At 42.9% G+C, this 13,785-nt stretch overlaps 1 protein-coding gene across 2 annotated transcripts in view; it reads right to left on the bottom strand.

Annotated features, from left to right (window-relative positions):
• GRK5 (G protein-coupled receptor kinase 5) overlaps window positions 1–13,785 on the bottom strand; it is a 208,272-nt gene that overhangs the window by 99,491 nt on the left and 94,996 nt on the right. For both annotated transcript variants that reach the window (XM_077349914.1, XM_077349913.1), the window contains exon 3: window positions 4,469–4,581. Coding sequence is in view for 1 of the 2 variants with exons in the window: in XM_077349913.1 (XP_077206028.1) it covers window positions 4,469–4,581 (113 nt within the window). In the remaining variant the exon portion in view is untranslated. The remainder of the gene's footprint in view (window positions 1–4,468; window positions 4,582–13,785) is intronic.

The following is a 13,785-nucleotide window of genomic DNA, read 5'->3' as shown; positions in this document are numbered from 1 at the left end:
CTTTCTTTCTTTCTTTCTTTCTTTCTTTCTTTCTTTCTTTCTTTCTTTCTTTCTTTCTTTCTTTCTTTTTTAAACATATATATAAGAATATATAAACACATAAAATATTTCAAGTACACTCCAATAGTGACTGAGCTCTTAAAACACACACCCCAAAACCACCATAAAGACAGGGCGGGAGGGTGGGCAACTGCGTTGCTGGCGAGGCGGGAAAGAGGCTGAAGCTTCTCGGCCCCTTTCCCAAATAAGGGCAAAGCAGAGGAGGCTGGGAAGAGCAAACTTGCCTCCCTCCCTTCCAGCCTCCTTTTGCTGCATGTCCCCAGCCGGCCCAAGGCATTCTGGGACCTGTAGTCCCACTCCACGATTTTCTGGCGTCTGCTTCCCTGAGGCAGCAAAAACACTCAGGGTAAGTCCCGATCGCCCTTCTACTGCAAGCCGTGGAAAAGAGGGTTCCTCAAAGGAACTGCTTGCAGTAGAATAACCCATACTGTGGATTTTGAACTCATAAACACTGCTATTTCATTTTTACCTGTCTTTCGACCCTTAATATTGTTGTCTCCATATATAACGCCCTCAAGCTATGATAGATTTAATGCCACCTTGGTTAGCCCGCCATGGATGTCTGCTGGGAATCTGTCATAGGTAAAAGTTTATTGATGGGACTTTTTATTGCACTGAGATTCAGACTCAGATGATTACTTCAATATGTCTAGTTTTCTCTATCCAGAGCTGAGTATCCTTTAAATCCAATTTCAACAGAAAACATAACACAGTTCATCTCCATTCTTTGTATGTCTTCATGTCACACTGCTTGAATTAATCCAAGATTAATCCTGAATTGCCCAGGAACAAGAGCATGAACAGTAAATGTTGCAAAGAGGCATGAAGATGACCCCTTCTTTGATTCATTGGCCATCCTGCCTCTGGTTGAAGAAATAGAGAGCTTGCTCCTTTCGCTGCGCCAAAGCCTTTCCCACACACCCCTCCCCCCCAAGGTCCCAGCTTCAGCGCCGGGAAAGAAGCAGGCCTGCCACATCTCTGACGTGGCGGGCCTGCTCCTTTCGCCGCTCCAAAGCCTTTTCTGCACCCCCCTCCCACCGAGTTCCCTGCTCCTTTCCCGGCGGTGAAGCCTCTTCCCCTGGCCCCCTCACCTCTGAGCCTGGGACAGGCCAAAGGGCCAATTCAGGAGCCATGGGCTGTGCGGCTCATGATTGGCCCCTTGGCTCCGGAGTGACACTCGGAGGGGCCAATCAGGAGCTGCATTGGCCCCTTCAAGTTTTTATCCTGGACTCAGCCCGCCCCTTTCTCCCTCCACAATGCCCTTACTCAATTATTTTTACTGCTCCCGTGGAGCAGTTTACAGATGATGGCAGTAAAGCCCTCATTTCTCCACCAACAGCACAGGTTGGGTAGACAGTCAAAATGAATTATTTTAGATGGTGAAAGAACTAATGGGTGTGACCACAGTGACAAGTCCTTGAACCACACAATAACTATTACATTTCTGCCATTTCATAGGTAAAATCTCCCACCTCCATTCTGGACTTCCATTCTGAACTTCCATCTTCCTCCCCCCCCCTTTGCCAAAGGCTAGGCCAGGCAGAGGAGGCTGCAGGGGGGCTGCCTCTTTCCCACCTACCTCGACATCTCCCAATGTCAAATCATTTTTTTTTACAGCTCCTTCATGATTACAAACGCTCCTAATAAACCAATTGGCTAAACAGCTGGTATGATTGTTCTTAATATTGTATGGTTTTAAAATTTTAATATTTATGTTTAAATTTTGTATTTAGTATGTTTTATAAACTAGATGTTGGAAGCCACCCAGAGTGAGCATGATGGGATGAGTGGGATATAAATTGAAAAATAAAATAAAAATAATAAATGAGATGCACTAGAAGGAACTTTGCAGAGATGAGAGCTGTTGCTGATTCTGTTTTGATCCAGCTTTGTTGCTTAAAAAGCAGGTTACTATGATGGCAAGTAAATAGGCATGGAAATTGATTTTTCTTCTAGACCTTGATAACCCAGCTTTGATGCTCTATGCTACTGTAGATTGTATTACTATAATATACGATTGTATGTGGGGCTGTCCTTAAACACAGACACTTCAACTACTCCAAAATTCAGCAGTTGTTCTTTTAACAGGAGTTAGTAAAAGCAAATATCTATGTCTGGTTTTTAAAAATCACCATTGGCTTACTAGCTGTTTCTGAGTTCAGTTTAACACCCTTCATCTTTTGGGATTCTTACAGGAACCCCACTCCTTGCTCAGACTCCTGCACTATCAGTGTTTCCCTCAGCATCTCTTGCTGACAGTGCCATCTAAGGGCTTTGATATTTGTCTCAACTTATTTGCAGGCTTCTTTTGCTTTTTAAAGGCCTTTTAGAACAGCGGTCCGCGAGCTTTCGGCTGCTGCGGACTGCTGCGGCGGAGTGGGGGGAGAGGGCGGCTCGGGGGCACGCGCACGCGAGGCAGCCCCAGTGCAAATGCGCATGAGTGGGCTGCCGCACATGCGTGTTTGCGCCTGACAGGGGCGCAAACGCGCGTGCGCAGCAGTCCGCACACGCGCGTTTGTGCCGCCGCCCGATTAGCTTGCAGCTCGGCAAGCTTCTCTTCCCTCCCCTCCCGAAACAAGAAGCTTGCCGGGCTGTGAGCTAATCGGCCACTTTGGGGAGGGAAGAAGGAGCCGCGGCCCGGCGTCAAAGCCTTCGCGGCCCGTCACCGTACTTTAAGATATCATGTTATTATTGTTCACATACTGATTTACCTTGAGAACTGTAACAATGTGAGAATGGGTACAGTTTTAAAAGTCATTTCAAAAATTAAACCTAATATCTTTAAATATTTCCACAATCCACGACCAAAAGCTAGGAATGATTTCGGGTTTCAAGGTCTTTTGCAGACTGTAGCACTGACTGGCATAGTTAGAAGCAAACTATTACTAGGTGAAATGACTCGGGTTTTACTTCAGAACTGCAACTTTGGACTCAACCATCTATGCTTTTCTGCTAATGTTTAATCTGCCATTTTGACTAGCAGAGAAGATAATGAGAATACTTTTCTGTCTTAGTCAGACCAGGCAGAGGTGTACCAGTGCTGAAGAAAGATTCTGTCTGATAGCAAACTTACTGAATATGGAAGAATCTTGACTCAAGCTATAAGGTTACATGTCTGGAATAGCAGTTCTGAAATCTGAACATATGGAAGTTTAAATGCCATATACTGAGTCAGACAATTGGTCCATGTAGACTGAGTCTTTCTCAATAGCTTGTACTTGCAACCCTTTCATTGGAAATGTCTGCGATTAAACCTAGGACCTTTCATGTGTGTTCTCTACTGAGCAAAGATGGAAATGGTACAGGTAGTTTTGCTGTGCAGTTATTTTCTCATCTGGTAGAAAAATAAGAACAATTTTTTTCAGCAAAGTATATTTAAATATGTGAAATAACTAATGTACATAGTGTAGCATTGCAGCTAAGTTAAAAAAGGGCAACAAAACAAAACCCTTCCATAAGTGGCTGGCAGGTAAACCTCTTACCACGGTGATAGGCAGATTCAAAGTTTAGTTCCTCACAATTCTAAATGAGAAGTTATCCTCTCCTTTTCCTTTTTTCCAGTAAAAACTCTATGATATATTAATCTTCAGCAGTGAATGGTTGTTATTAGCCATTTATCATCCAATAGACAAAAGGTGCAAAAAAATTGTGCCATCGTGTCAATCTACTTGCCTCGTTCTGAGCCCACAGCTGAGTGAGATTCATACCAGTGGTTTCCATACTACACATAAGCTATAAACACTATACCACACTGACTTCCATGAGGTGGCTGCTGCTGAACAGTAACAAGTAACCTATCCTGTGCGAGTCATTTGCACAGCAGAAAGGTGGATGCTACTGAGTTTAGCCCCAATGAGTGCTCCAGCAAAAGTGAAAAAAGCCCTGAACCTGCCTCTTGACATTTCCTGACTGAAACTAAGGCTGAATATTATTGTGGTTACTTTGCAATGGCCTCTGATGGCATCAGTTTCTTATTTGTTTATTTATATTTATTTATAGTCCAATTTGTTTACCGCCTCTGGTGAGTTGGTTTTCATCAGCTACATGCACTCCTTTCATAATGGGAGGCGGTTTGAAAACATCTCACTTAAAAAAAAAAAGATTTCAGATTTTTCTGCAAACCAGAGGTTTTCTCAAGTTTGTAGGAAGTTTCTATGCCTGGCCTGTTACCAGGTTTACTCCATGCATTTAAGTATCCACAGAGTTGCCAGCATTGAGAATTAGATTCCCCTAAGAGAAGTGCATAAATGGGTTTCCAGAAATGAATACAATGCCCAGTCATTAGTGCACGCCCATTATCCTTTAGAAGCAAGGTTACATCCTCACATCGATCCATACTTGCCCATGAAGTTTTAACCAATAAACAAGGTGCAATAAAGCAATGCAGCAGTCATAAGAAACAACTTACCACTGAATCAAGAAACCTAATACAGCACTCTAGCTCTGGACGAGTCTCACAGAACTGACGAAAAAGAAGTCTTCCAATAGGTTGCTTGTCACATAAACTGTGGTAATCTCTCTCTAGAAGGAATAAAGACAAGGGAGACGCTTAGAAAGCTCTCATGCTAACATATACACACAAATCTGCAAAAAAATGAAGACGCAGCTGAGGCTGTGTGTAATTTATAAACACAGCATAAAAAGCACACAAACAGGTATTGAAAGTAGAGTCTCAAGTTCTCTCTCTCTTTTTTTAAAAAATGCATGTTTCTAGCTGCTTCACCTGCAAAAATAAGTTTGAAGGCACACAACTCATGCTTTTTGGAACTCAAGACCCTGAGTTGGGAGAGGGTGCCAGACAGGATCTCCAGAAGTCAGGGGCATACTATCAGTTGCCTTCCTAACATCTTGCTCTGAGCATGATTCTGAGCAGAAACTGACTTTGCCCTTTCATGCCCTTCCTTCTTCCCATCAGTCAGAAAATGGCTACTGGGATTGCCAAACTACAGAAATTCTTGGCTTGAGTAATCTGAGAGTCCAGGCAGCTGGATACCCTGCTGGAATGTATTTTGCATGGTTATGACACCATGGGGGAGTGGGTGATTCTGGTGTTTCAGCTGCCAGGTGCTGGAAGTACTGCTGTGAATATCCAGATTCTAATATCTTGATCACACTCTCTACATTCCACTTCCATAGAAATAGGACTAAAGAAATAATGGGAATTTGCTGATATTTTTAACCCACATTAGCTGTTGCCTGAAATGCTTAATTTATAGAAGTTTTCATGGGACCTAGTATCCCCCATGTACTCCTACAGCTCAAAGGATACATCCCACCCGTCTCCCTCTCCTAAAATCACATACTGTTTTCTGAATAGAAACATGATAGGAAGCAAAAAATGCAAATGGAAAAGGGAAAGGGTAATGAAGAAAGTCTGAATTAGGTTGGCACAAGTATAAACCAGCTAGTGTATTATGGTGTTACCAGAAGGAAAAATATGTAAACTGTTTTGGAGGACATTTGGGGGTGTAAATGAAACAAATAAATAAAAATTTTGATTGTGCTTGTAAATACAACAGACAAATGGTTTATTCATTTTGGAGTACAGAACCAAAATAAGCTTTATAAAGCAATATTGCTATTTCCAAAGAAACACATCTCAGTCATATCTATATGAGAACTTAATGGTTGGTGAAAATCCCTACATACTCTCCCCTAGGTTCCTAGATAGGTCCCAGCACTTTGCTGCATAAGAGTACATTGTTCTAGAACAGGGGAAATTCTAGGTAGCTCTCACTTGCCATGCATGCACATACATGGGCAATGTTCTTCTAGGGTTCAAAAACTTATCATCAGTTCTGATGCAAATAAACATACACACAACCAGAAACTAATAGATGACTGCAACGTCCAAATGGTCAGAGGTAAATTAGAGAAGGGTGGCCATACTTCCTGAGCTTCTGAGTCACATAAATTTTTTAAAATTAAAGTAGTATATATTCTTCACATTTAGGCAGGAATGTTGAACAGGTAGACATGGATGAGGGATGACAACCAGAGAGAGAATTCTGTATCCTTTCTCACTAAGGTATTCCTGTGTGATGACCTGGGTAGCCCAGGTTAGCCTGATCTCAACAGATCTTGTAAAAAAGCCTAAGACTAAAAGCCAGTAACTAAAAACTTATAAACTGTGAGCATCATTTTTATAACTAAGGAACCACGTTACAAGATTTTTTTTTTATTTTGGAGAGAAAATTTACCTCAGAGCAGGGAAGCATGTAGAGAGGTAACTATCATATGGGGCTATGTTCAATACTTTAAAAAAAACACTGGTGAGCTGGAATACACATTTCCAGGCCATTAACACAAATTCAAGGAGAATTTTCCAGTGATGCATCACAAGCATTGTGAGCCACAGCCAAATTATCTACAGTCTTTACTGACCACTTTTATCAGCATTTAAAGGACAAGACAGAGAGAGTTGTGAACGAACAGGGAGTTAAGAGACTTCCACTGGACTCAGTTGTGTCTTTCTCTGTAAAACTGCCAATAAAAATAGCAGTTCTGATTCAAAAGTTGAACAAATACAGAGAATGATTTCCTGTGGAAATGGAAATCTTAAATAGCTGGAAGTAAAACCATATGTTTGCAATGATGGATATAACCATTCTGAGGACAACAGTTAGTTAAAGACTATGACGCCTGCTTGTTTGGCAAAAGCTGAAAAACAAACCTACTGAGAATCACTTTTCTGTGAATATTTATAAAAATATATATAATATGGCAGGAACGTCCCAATTTGGTACAGAAAGTCCACATGTTGCTGCGCATAATGATCTTCCTTAACTTTTATCAACATTCTCCCATTTTCATTATCATCAGTAAAGTTCTGTCCCAGCTTTTCCACTTGACAGGGCCCCAATAACTTTTGGGTGGGCCCAGTAAAAATATGTAACATGCCACGCTTCTTACATAAACCATAATCCCCCTCCATAAGCACACAAAACAATCTCTCTCACTCCCTCACTCTCTTGATATCAAATTGCAACTGACTTATGGTGACACCACAGGGTTTTCTAAAGTGCTCTGGAAAAGCAGGAGGGTAACTCAAGGGAAAACTGGAACAGCAACAAACAGCAAACTTTGGGGAAAGGAGATGGAAATGAAAAACTGGAGGACTGATTGGTGTTAGCTTCTAGTTTCCTTGGTATGTTTGCCTTTCCTTTTTTCTCTGTGTGTCCCACTTAAGGTGACCAGATTTTAAGATTGCTAAAGAGGAACACTATGGGCCATTTCGCACGGCTTCAAAATAGCACAATGGTTGCTAATTGGAAATGCTACTAATTTGCCATAACCCATGACGTCGTAGACAATCTGCAACAATCCTGAAACCGACCCGCAAAAAGCGCTTCGTTGTGGCGCTTTCAGGGGAATCCAGAAAAGTGGATTCACCCTCCGGATAGCGATACACTCCTGCAACCAATCTGCAACAGTAGCGCTAAAGACCTGTGCGTTACCATTGTTGCTGGTTCTTCAAAGTCCCTCCCCCTGGCTCTCTCCTCCAAACTTCCGGCGAAGCGATCGCCATTTTTTTTTCTCCGAGCGAGCGGGGATAAACGCACCGGCGAGCCTCTTTCTGTTTAGAGGCTTCCCTGGCTTCAGTCCTTCACCTTTAGTCACTAAGCACAAACCACTTAAAAGCCCGTTTGCTGAAATAAAGTCCCTTTATTTTTTACACATAAATTCAGCCGAAAATCGGGCCCGTGAGAGGGGGGGGGAATTTTTTTTTATCACTCGAGGCAGCGTGCAAACGATCATACAATCAAACGACAGCTCACATTAGGCAGCTGGATGGGTCTCTCCGTAGCAACGAATCTACCTAGATTCGTTGCTATGGGTCGGTTTTTTTTAAAAAAAACCTTTCTTAAAGGGAAAGGGGCTGTTTGGGAGCATGCTAACGGCTGCCCATTGGCTGCTTGACGGCCAGGGGCGGGACGAGCTTGGCAATAGCGCTTCCTTTCTAGCGATTTCTGCCGAGACCGGAAGCCTGTGGGAAACGCTAAAAAACGCAACTGATTCCACTACAAAGGCAGGTATGCATAACGACGAATTCCACTATTTTAAATGGCGATTTTTCATTCCGCAAACAATTTGCAACAAAGATCCCCGTGCGAAAAGGCCCTATAGATCGGGGGGGGGGTGTCTATATGGAGCAACAAAATTTCTCATAGAATGCAAAAATAGTATTGTAATTTTTTAAAATTTCAGCAATTAACAATTAAGTACAATTAACAAATATAAAACATTAAAAAACTTATGCATAATATTATTTTATTCTTTGGCATATTTCTCACTCAAGTTAATTTTTTTTTTGAGATTGCTGTTGTTGCTTAAAAGGTGTTTTGTGAGATGAGGGGCAGATGGTAGCGATAATGTGACAGTCATGGTGATGGACAGGGTAGTGAGTTTGTGCCTTGTCATTACTACAGTTATTCAGCTGAGGAGCCTTGCACATTCCTTGCCCCTGGGCTTGGCTGCTTAACAGCATTATTGTAAGATCCCTCTTGGGTATAAGATCCCCTTCTGGTTAATGCCAGGTGAGAGGAGCACTGGAAATATGAGAGCCCCAGAGTAAATTTTTGCCTCCAACATGCCAGCGAGGGGAAGTCTGTAGGACAAAACATTTGACACCGTACATGGTGATAATAAAATGTTTTTGCTAAAGTTGCCATTCCATCTCTGTTTCAGTTTGTTTTTAAATCTTTTACATATAAATTGGTCTTGCAATAAGTATTTCTATGCCCTTGTTCTTTGATGCAGACTAAAATTCAAGGCATATCAATCAAAAAGCCTGTAGTCAGCATTAGGATTAATAATAGAAGCCAAAATTTCATAAATCATTTTCAAATTGGGAAGCTTTAGCCTAGGGAAGGAACATACACACACACAGCAATAAGCAGACTTAGAAAAGGCACCAGGGAGAAAATTGGGAATGTTAGGCCACGAACTCTCAAGCCAGGGAGGAACTTTAGTTTGGCGGCCTAGAAGACAAAGCCCTTCCCCCTTCCCCAGTTCGCTTCCTTTGCTTGCTTGCCCCGCCCGCTCACTTCACCTGCTTACCTCATTTGCTTGCTTGCCCCGCCCACTCACTTCACCTGCTCACCTTGTTTGCTTGCCCCGCCCGCTCACTTCATCTGCTCACCTCGTTTGCTTGCCCCGCCCACTCACTTCACCTGCTTACCTCATTTGCTTGCTTGCCCCGCCCGCTCACTTCACCTGCTCACCTCGTTTACTTGCCCCGCCCACTCACTTCACCTGCTCACCTTGTTTGCTTGCCCCGCTCGTTCACTTCACCTGCTTACCTCATTTGCTTGCTTGCCTCGCCCGCTCACTTCCCTGGCTCACTTCATTTGCTTGCTTGCCCCGCCTGCTCACTTCACCTGCTTACCTCATTTGCTTACTTGCCCCGCCCGCTCATTTCCCTGGCTCACCTCATTTGCTTGCTTGCCTCGCCCGCTCGCTTCCCTGGCTTGCCTTGTTTGCTTGCTTGCCCTGCCCACTCACTTCCTGAGCTCACCTCATTTGCTTGCTTGCCCCACCCACTCTCTTCCCTGGATAACCTCATTTGCTCACTCGCCTCCGGGCTGAAATTGCACATGCTGCCATGCACCTTCCCTTCCCTCGTAGGTACCACCTGTGGAGAAGGCGGAGTCCAGGCAGGCGTGGTACGTGGCGTGGGGGCGGCACTTGAGCTTGGTGAAGACCGGGCGGCCAGGCTGGGCAGAGCTGTGCCGAGTGCTCACTTTGCTGCTGGGCGCGGGACTTTCTAAGTACGTGGTGGGACGTGGGACTATTTTGCCAAAGGTGGGAGAGTCCCGCGAAAAGCAGCACTAATGGTCACCTTAGTCCCACTGTGACTGTTTCTGCACCAGAGGTTCTACGCCAGGCTGCAGGCTGGAGTATGAGCCAGGTCAGGTTGCCCCGCTTCTTCTTGCTCCTGCACGAGGGAGCATTTGGCCTGGTGCATCTTGTCCACTCCAGATTTGTGCTCCTACACAGGAGCTGAGGCAGCTAAGTTTCCAGTGTGGAAACAGCTAGAATTTGCATTCAGGCATGGCATTATGGCTTTAACTATTGGAATATTCGAAATCTACTATGCATATATGCAAAGAAGAGACTAGAAAACCCTGAAGGAGCAGTAAAGGGGACAGTTAGCTTGAATAGCAGGGATAAGAACTTCTGCTATTTCAGGCAGAGGCTTCTTGCCTCTGATTGGTTCATTCTCCTGTTCTTTTGAGAACAGTTATGTTCTCTTCCTCTCACCAGCTAGAGCAGACAGACAGGCTTCTATCTCTCCTACATAGTTTGTTGTCTTATTCAACAAATCTAGTTTGTTCTTAGTCAGCATGTGCTCAGCTTCTATGCATGCTTAGCCTGCCAATATTAATCCCAACCTTTTCCTGGTACTTGGCTGGGTATACTCTGCACTGTAGGACACAGATTTCCACACTTTTCAGCCTATGGACACCTTTGGAGTTCTCACACAGGCTGGCCGATACAACCACAAAATGGCTGCCACAGAAGGCAGAGTCAACTACAAAATGTGAGGGAGAATGAGGCCATGCATAGCTATAATATTAGCTTATACATTTCAGTCAGAAACGTTGTTTAATAGGATGCCTTTTTAAGTGAACATATTCTTTGAAATATATGTATTTTTACATGCACACATTCATGCAATCATCCAATCAGCTACTGAAGATCCTTGTGCTTTGGTGGCAGCTGCTGCTGAAGCAACTTTTTAAAGAATCTGTGCTACCATTCAGATCTTTAGTGGCCAATTAGAAGCCTCATCTTGTCTCACTCACTTTCTAAATGCACTTGCAGGACACCAGATAAAGTACCTGTGAGCCACCCTGGGAACCACACTGGGGACCATTGCTGTCAACTAACTGTGGCTGGAATCTTCAAACGACATATGGCATGAACCAATTCAATCAAAAAGTGCACTTCTGAGGACCTGCATTACACAGATAGCTTTGTGACCCATCAACACAGTAGATGATTCTCCCCCGTTTCTTCTTTTAAGGCTGCAACTCAATGCTTTATTATACCTGTTCAATCATGTGAACAGTTGAGCACACGCCACACAAAGGAAAGTTGCCTTTCATAAAGCTGAATAAGCCTCACCCACCTGGATAGGGAAACATGAAGAAAACAGTGCTTCTAGAAAGTGGTCTTGGCACAAGTACGTGCAAATACCTGCCAGAATTCACAGCATCCTTTATTCTGCTAAATTACAAATGGCAAAGCAATTGTCTCTGTTTAAATCCAATAAACAACTCCCCGATCCACCTTGATTCAGAAGACGCTGAAAGGTGCTTGCCCTCAAAGGCTTCTTTGTGTACTCTTTAAAAAGTCCTACGCATTGTGGTGGTTGCCTCGTTAGCAGTGCCTGTAGGTATGATTTGAACTGTAGGTTTAAAATACAAAGCTAAAACATGGGCTATATCAGGTGGGGAGGATTTTATTTCTTGTAATAATAATGGGGCCTAAGTACAAAAGTTCATCCTAGGTCTCTATCAAGCTTATTTGCTCTTACATAACTTCCCTTCTATTCTTACTCATATACTACAGACTGAATCTAAGAGTTGTTTCAGGCTCACTTTAGGGTTTGTGCATTAACTGTAGTGGAGACCATTAGTGCTATAATGCCACTGCACTGCATTTTGCATAGGACTGCCTTTCAAAACAGTGAAGCTTCTACAGGTCCAACACGTTGCAGCACCCGCATAACTCCTGAGAGGTGTACTTGGGTTTGGCCTCATGAGTTTTAGAAAAGCTTAACATGTTGCTCCTTTGCTTCTGAGCAGAGTCCAAAGGGCTTTAAGCCTTGAGACTAGAGTTCTTAAAGGACCACATGTTCCATTGTGAAAAGTAAGTATTTTCACAGGCTGAGTTTAGTTGCCCCCATTGTTGATCTGTGTGGCTACTAGGGAGGGCCATTTTGTGCAGTGGCCCCACAGCAGCTTGCTGGCACCTGGTCTTTTAATCTTCGGGGACCAGGAAAAAAACTTTTTGTTCATCTAGACCTTTTGTTATATTGCCTTGGACAGTTTAGCTAGATTTTCCTGTTATGCTGTGATTTACTTCCTGTTTTCATCCTGTTTTCTTTGATCCTGTTGTATTGTTTAATGTTTTATTGGTTATGGAATTGTTATTTTAAAGGTTTTATTAGGAAATCACTTCAAAGGCCTTGAAAGAAAGGCATGGTAAAATACTTTTAATAAATAATTGTTTATATTTTTTAAAAATAAATTGTTACAATCCCTGCTCTCCAACTTGGAACCCAAGGTTGTGACTGTTATTATGATTCTATGTATATTATTCATGTTTTGTGTAAACTGTCCTGAACTTGATGGGAGGTCTATATAGAAATATAATTAATTAAATAAATAAATACAGTATCACAAAATGCTTTTGAAAATCCCCTGTGTTAAAAGGTGTTGGCATCAGACATAAAGTTCAAATCCAAAGTTCCTTTGGATGCATTCATCTAAGCTGTGTTGTTTACTGGACCCAGACTTATGCCTGCATATTTAGATTGAGGAGAACATGCAATTAATACGTCACCCAAGTCAGTACAACCAGTGCTCCTGTGTTATCAGCATGCTATCTTGTCATAGAAACCTACTCTCGACTACCTGTCTGGTCACTCCTGATCAAAGATACAACCTTCTCTTCCACACAGACTCAAAGAATAATAGAATCATAGAATAATAGAATTGGAAGGTATCTCCTGGGTCATCTAGTCCAACCCCCTGCACTATGCAGGACACATATCGCTCATCCACTGTAACCTGCCACCCCCTTAAGCCTTCACAGAATCAGCCTCTCCATCAGATGGCTATCTAGCTTCTGTTTAAAAATTTCCAAAAATGGAGAACCTGCCACCTTCCGAGGAAGCCTGTTCCACTGAGAAACTGCTCTAACTGTCAGGAACTTCTTCCTGATGTTTAGATGGAATTTCTTTTGCATTAATTTCATCCCATTGGTTCTGGTCCTTCCCTCCAGGGCAAGAGAGAACAACCGTATCTATCCTCTATATGGCAGCCTTTTAAATACTTGAAGATATTTATCAAATCCCCTCTCAGTCGTCTCCTCTCCAGGCTAAACAGACCAAGCTCACTCAACCTTTCTTCATACATCTTGGTCTCCAAACCTCTCACCATCTTTGTTGCCCTCCTCTGGACACGCTCCAGTTTGTCTACATCCCTCTTCAATTGAGGTGCCCAAAACTGAACACAGTACTCCATGTGAGGCTGAACTAGAGCAGAGTAAAGCAGTACAATCATCTCCCGTGATCCGGACATGATACTCCGTTTGATACAGCCCAAAATCCCATTTGCCTTTTTAGCCACTGAGTCACACCGTTGACTTATGTTCAATGTATGATCTGCTAAGACTCCTAGATCCTTTTTGCACATGCTACTACCAAGACAAGTCTCCCCCATCCTATATTGGTGTATTTGGTGTTTCCTTCCTAAATGCAGAACTTTACATTTGTCCCTAGTGAACTTCATTTAATTCCATTTAGCCCACTTCTTGAGCCTATCAAGATCATCCTGTATTCTGATATTCTGTCTTTGGTTGTGTTTGCTACCCCTCCCAGTTTAGTATCGTCTGCAAATTTAATAAGTATCCCCTCTAGAATGTTTGCTAATATTAAAAATGATATAGTAGTGTGTTTTATAACCTCCATGCTGGGCCACATAAAACATGCAT

Source organism: Paroedura picta, chromosome 8, assembly GCF_049243985.1.
Source record: "Paroedura picta isolate Pp20150507F chromosome 8, Ppicta_v3.0, whole genome shotgun sequence".
Taxonomy (NCBI): Eukaryota; Metazoa; Chordata; class Lepidosauria; order Squamata; family Gekkonidae; genus Paroedura; species Paroedura picta.
Note: the sequence above shows the minus strand (reverse complement) of the source record. Positions and strands in the feature narration are given on the sequence as shown.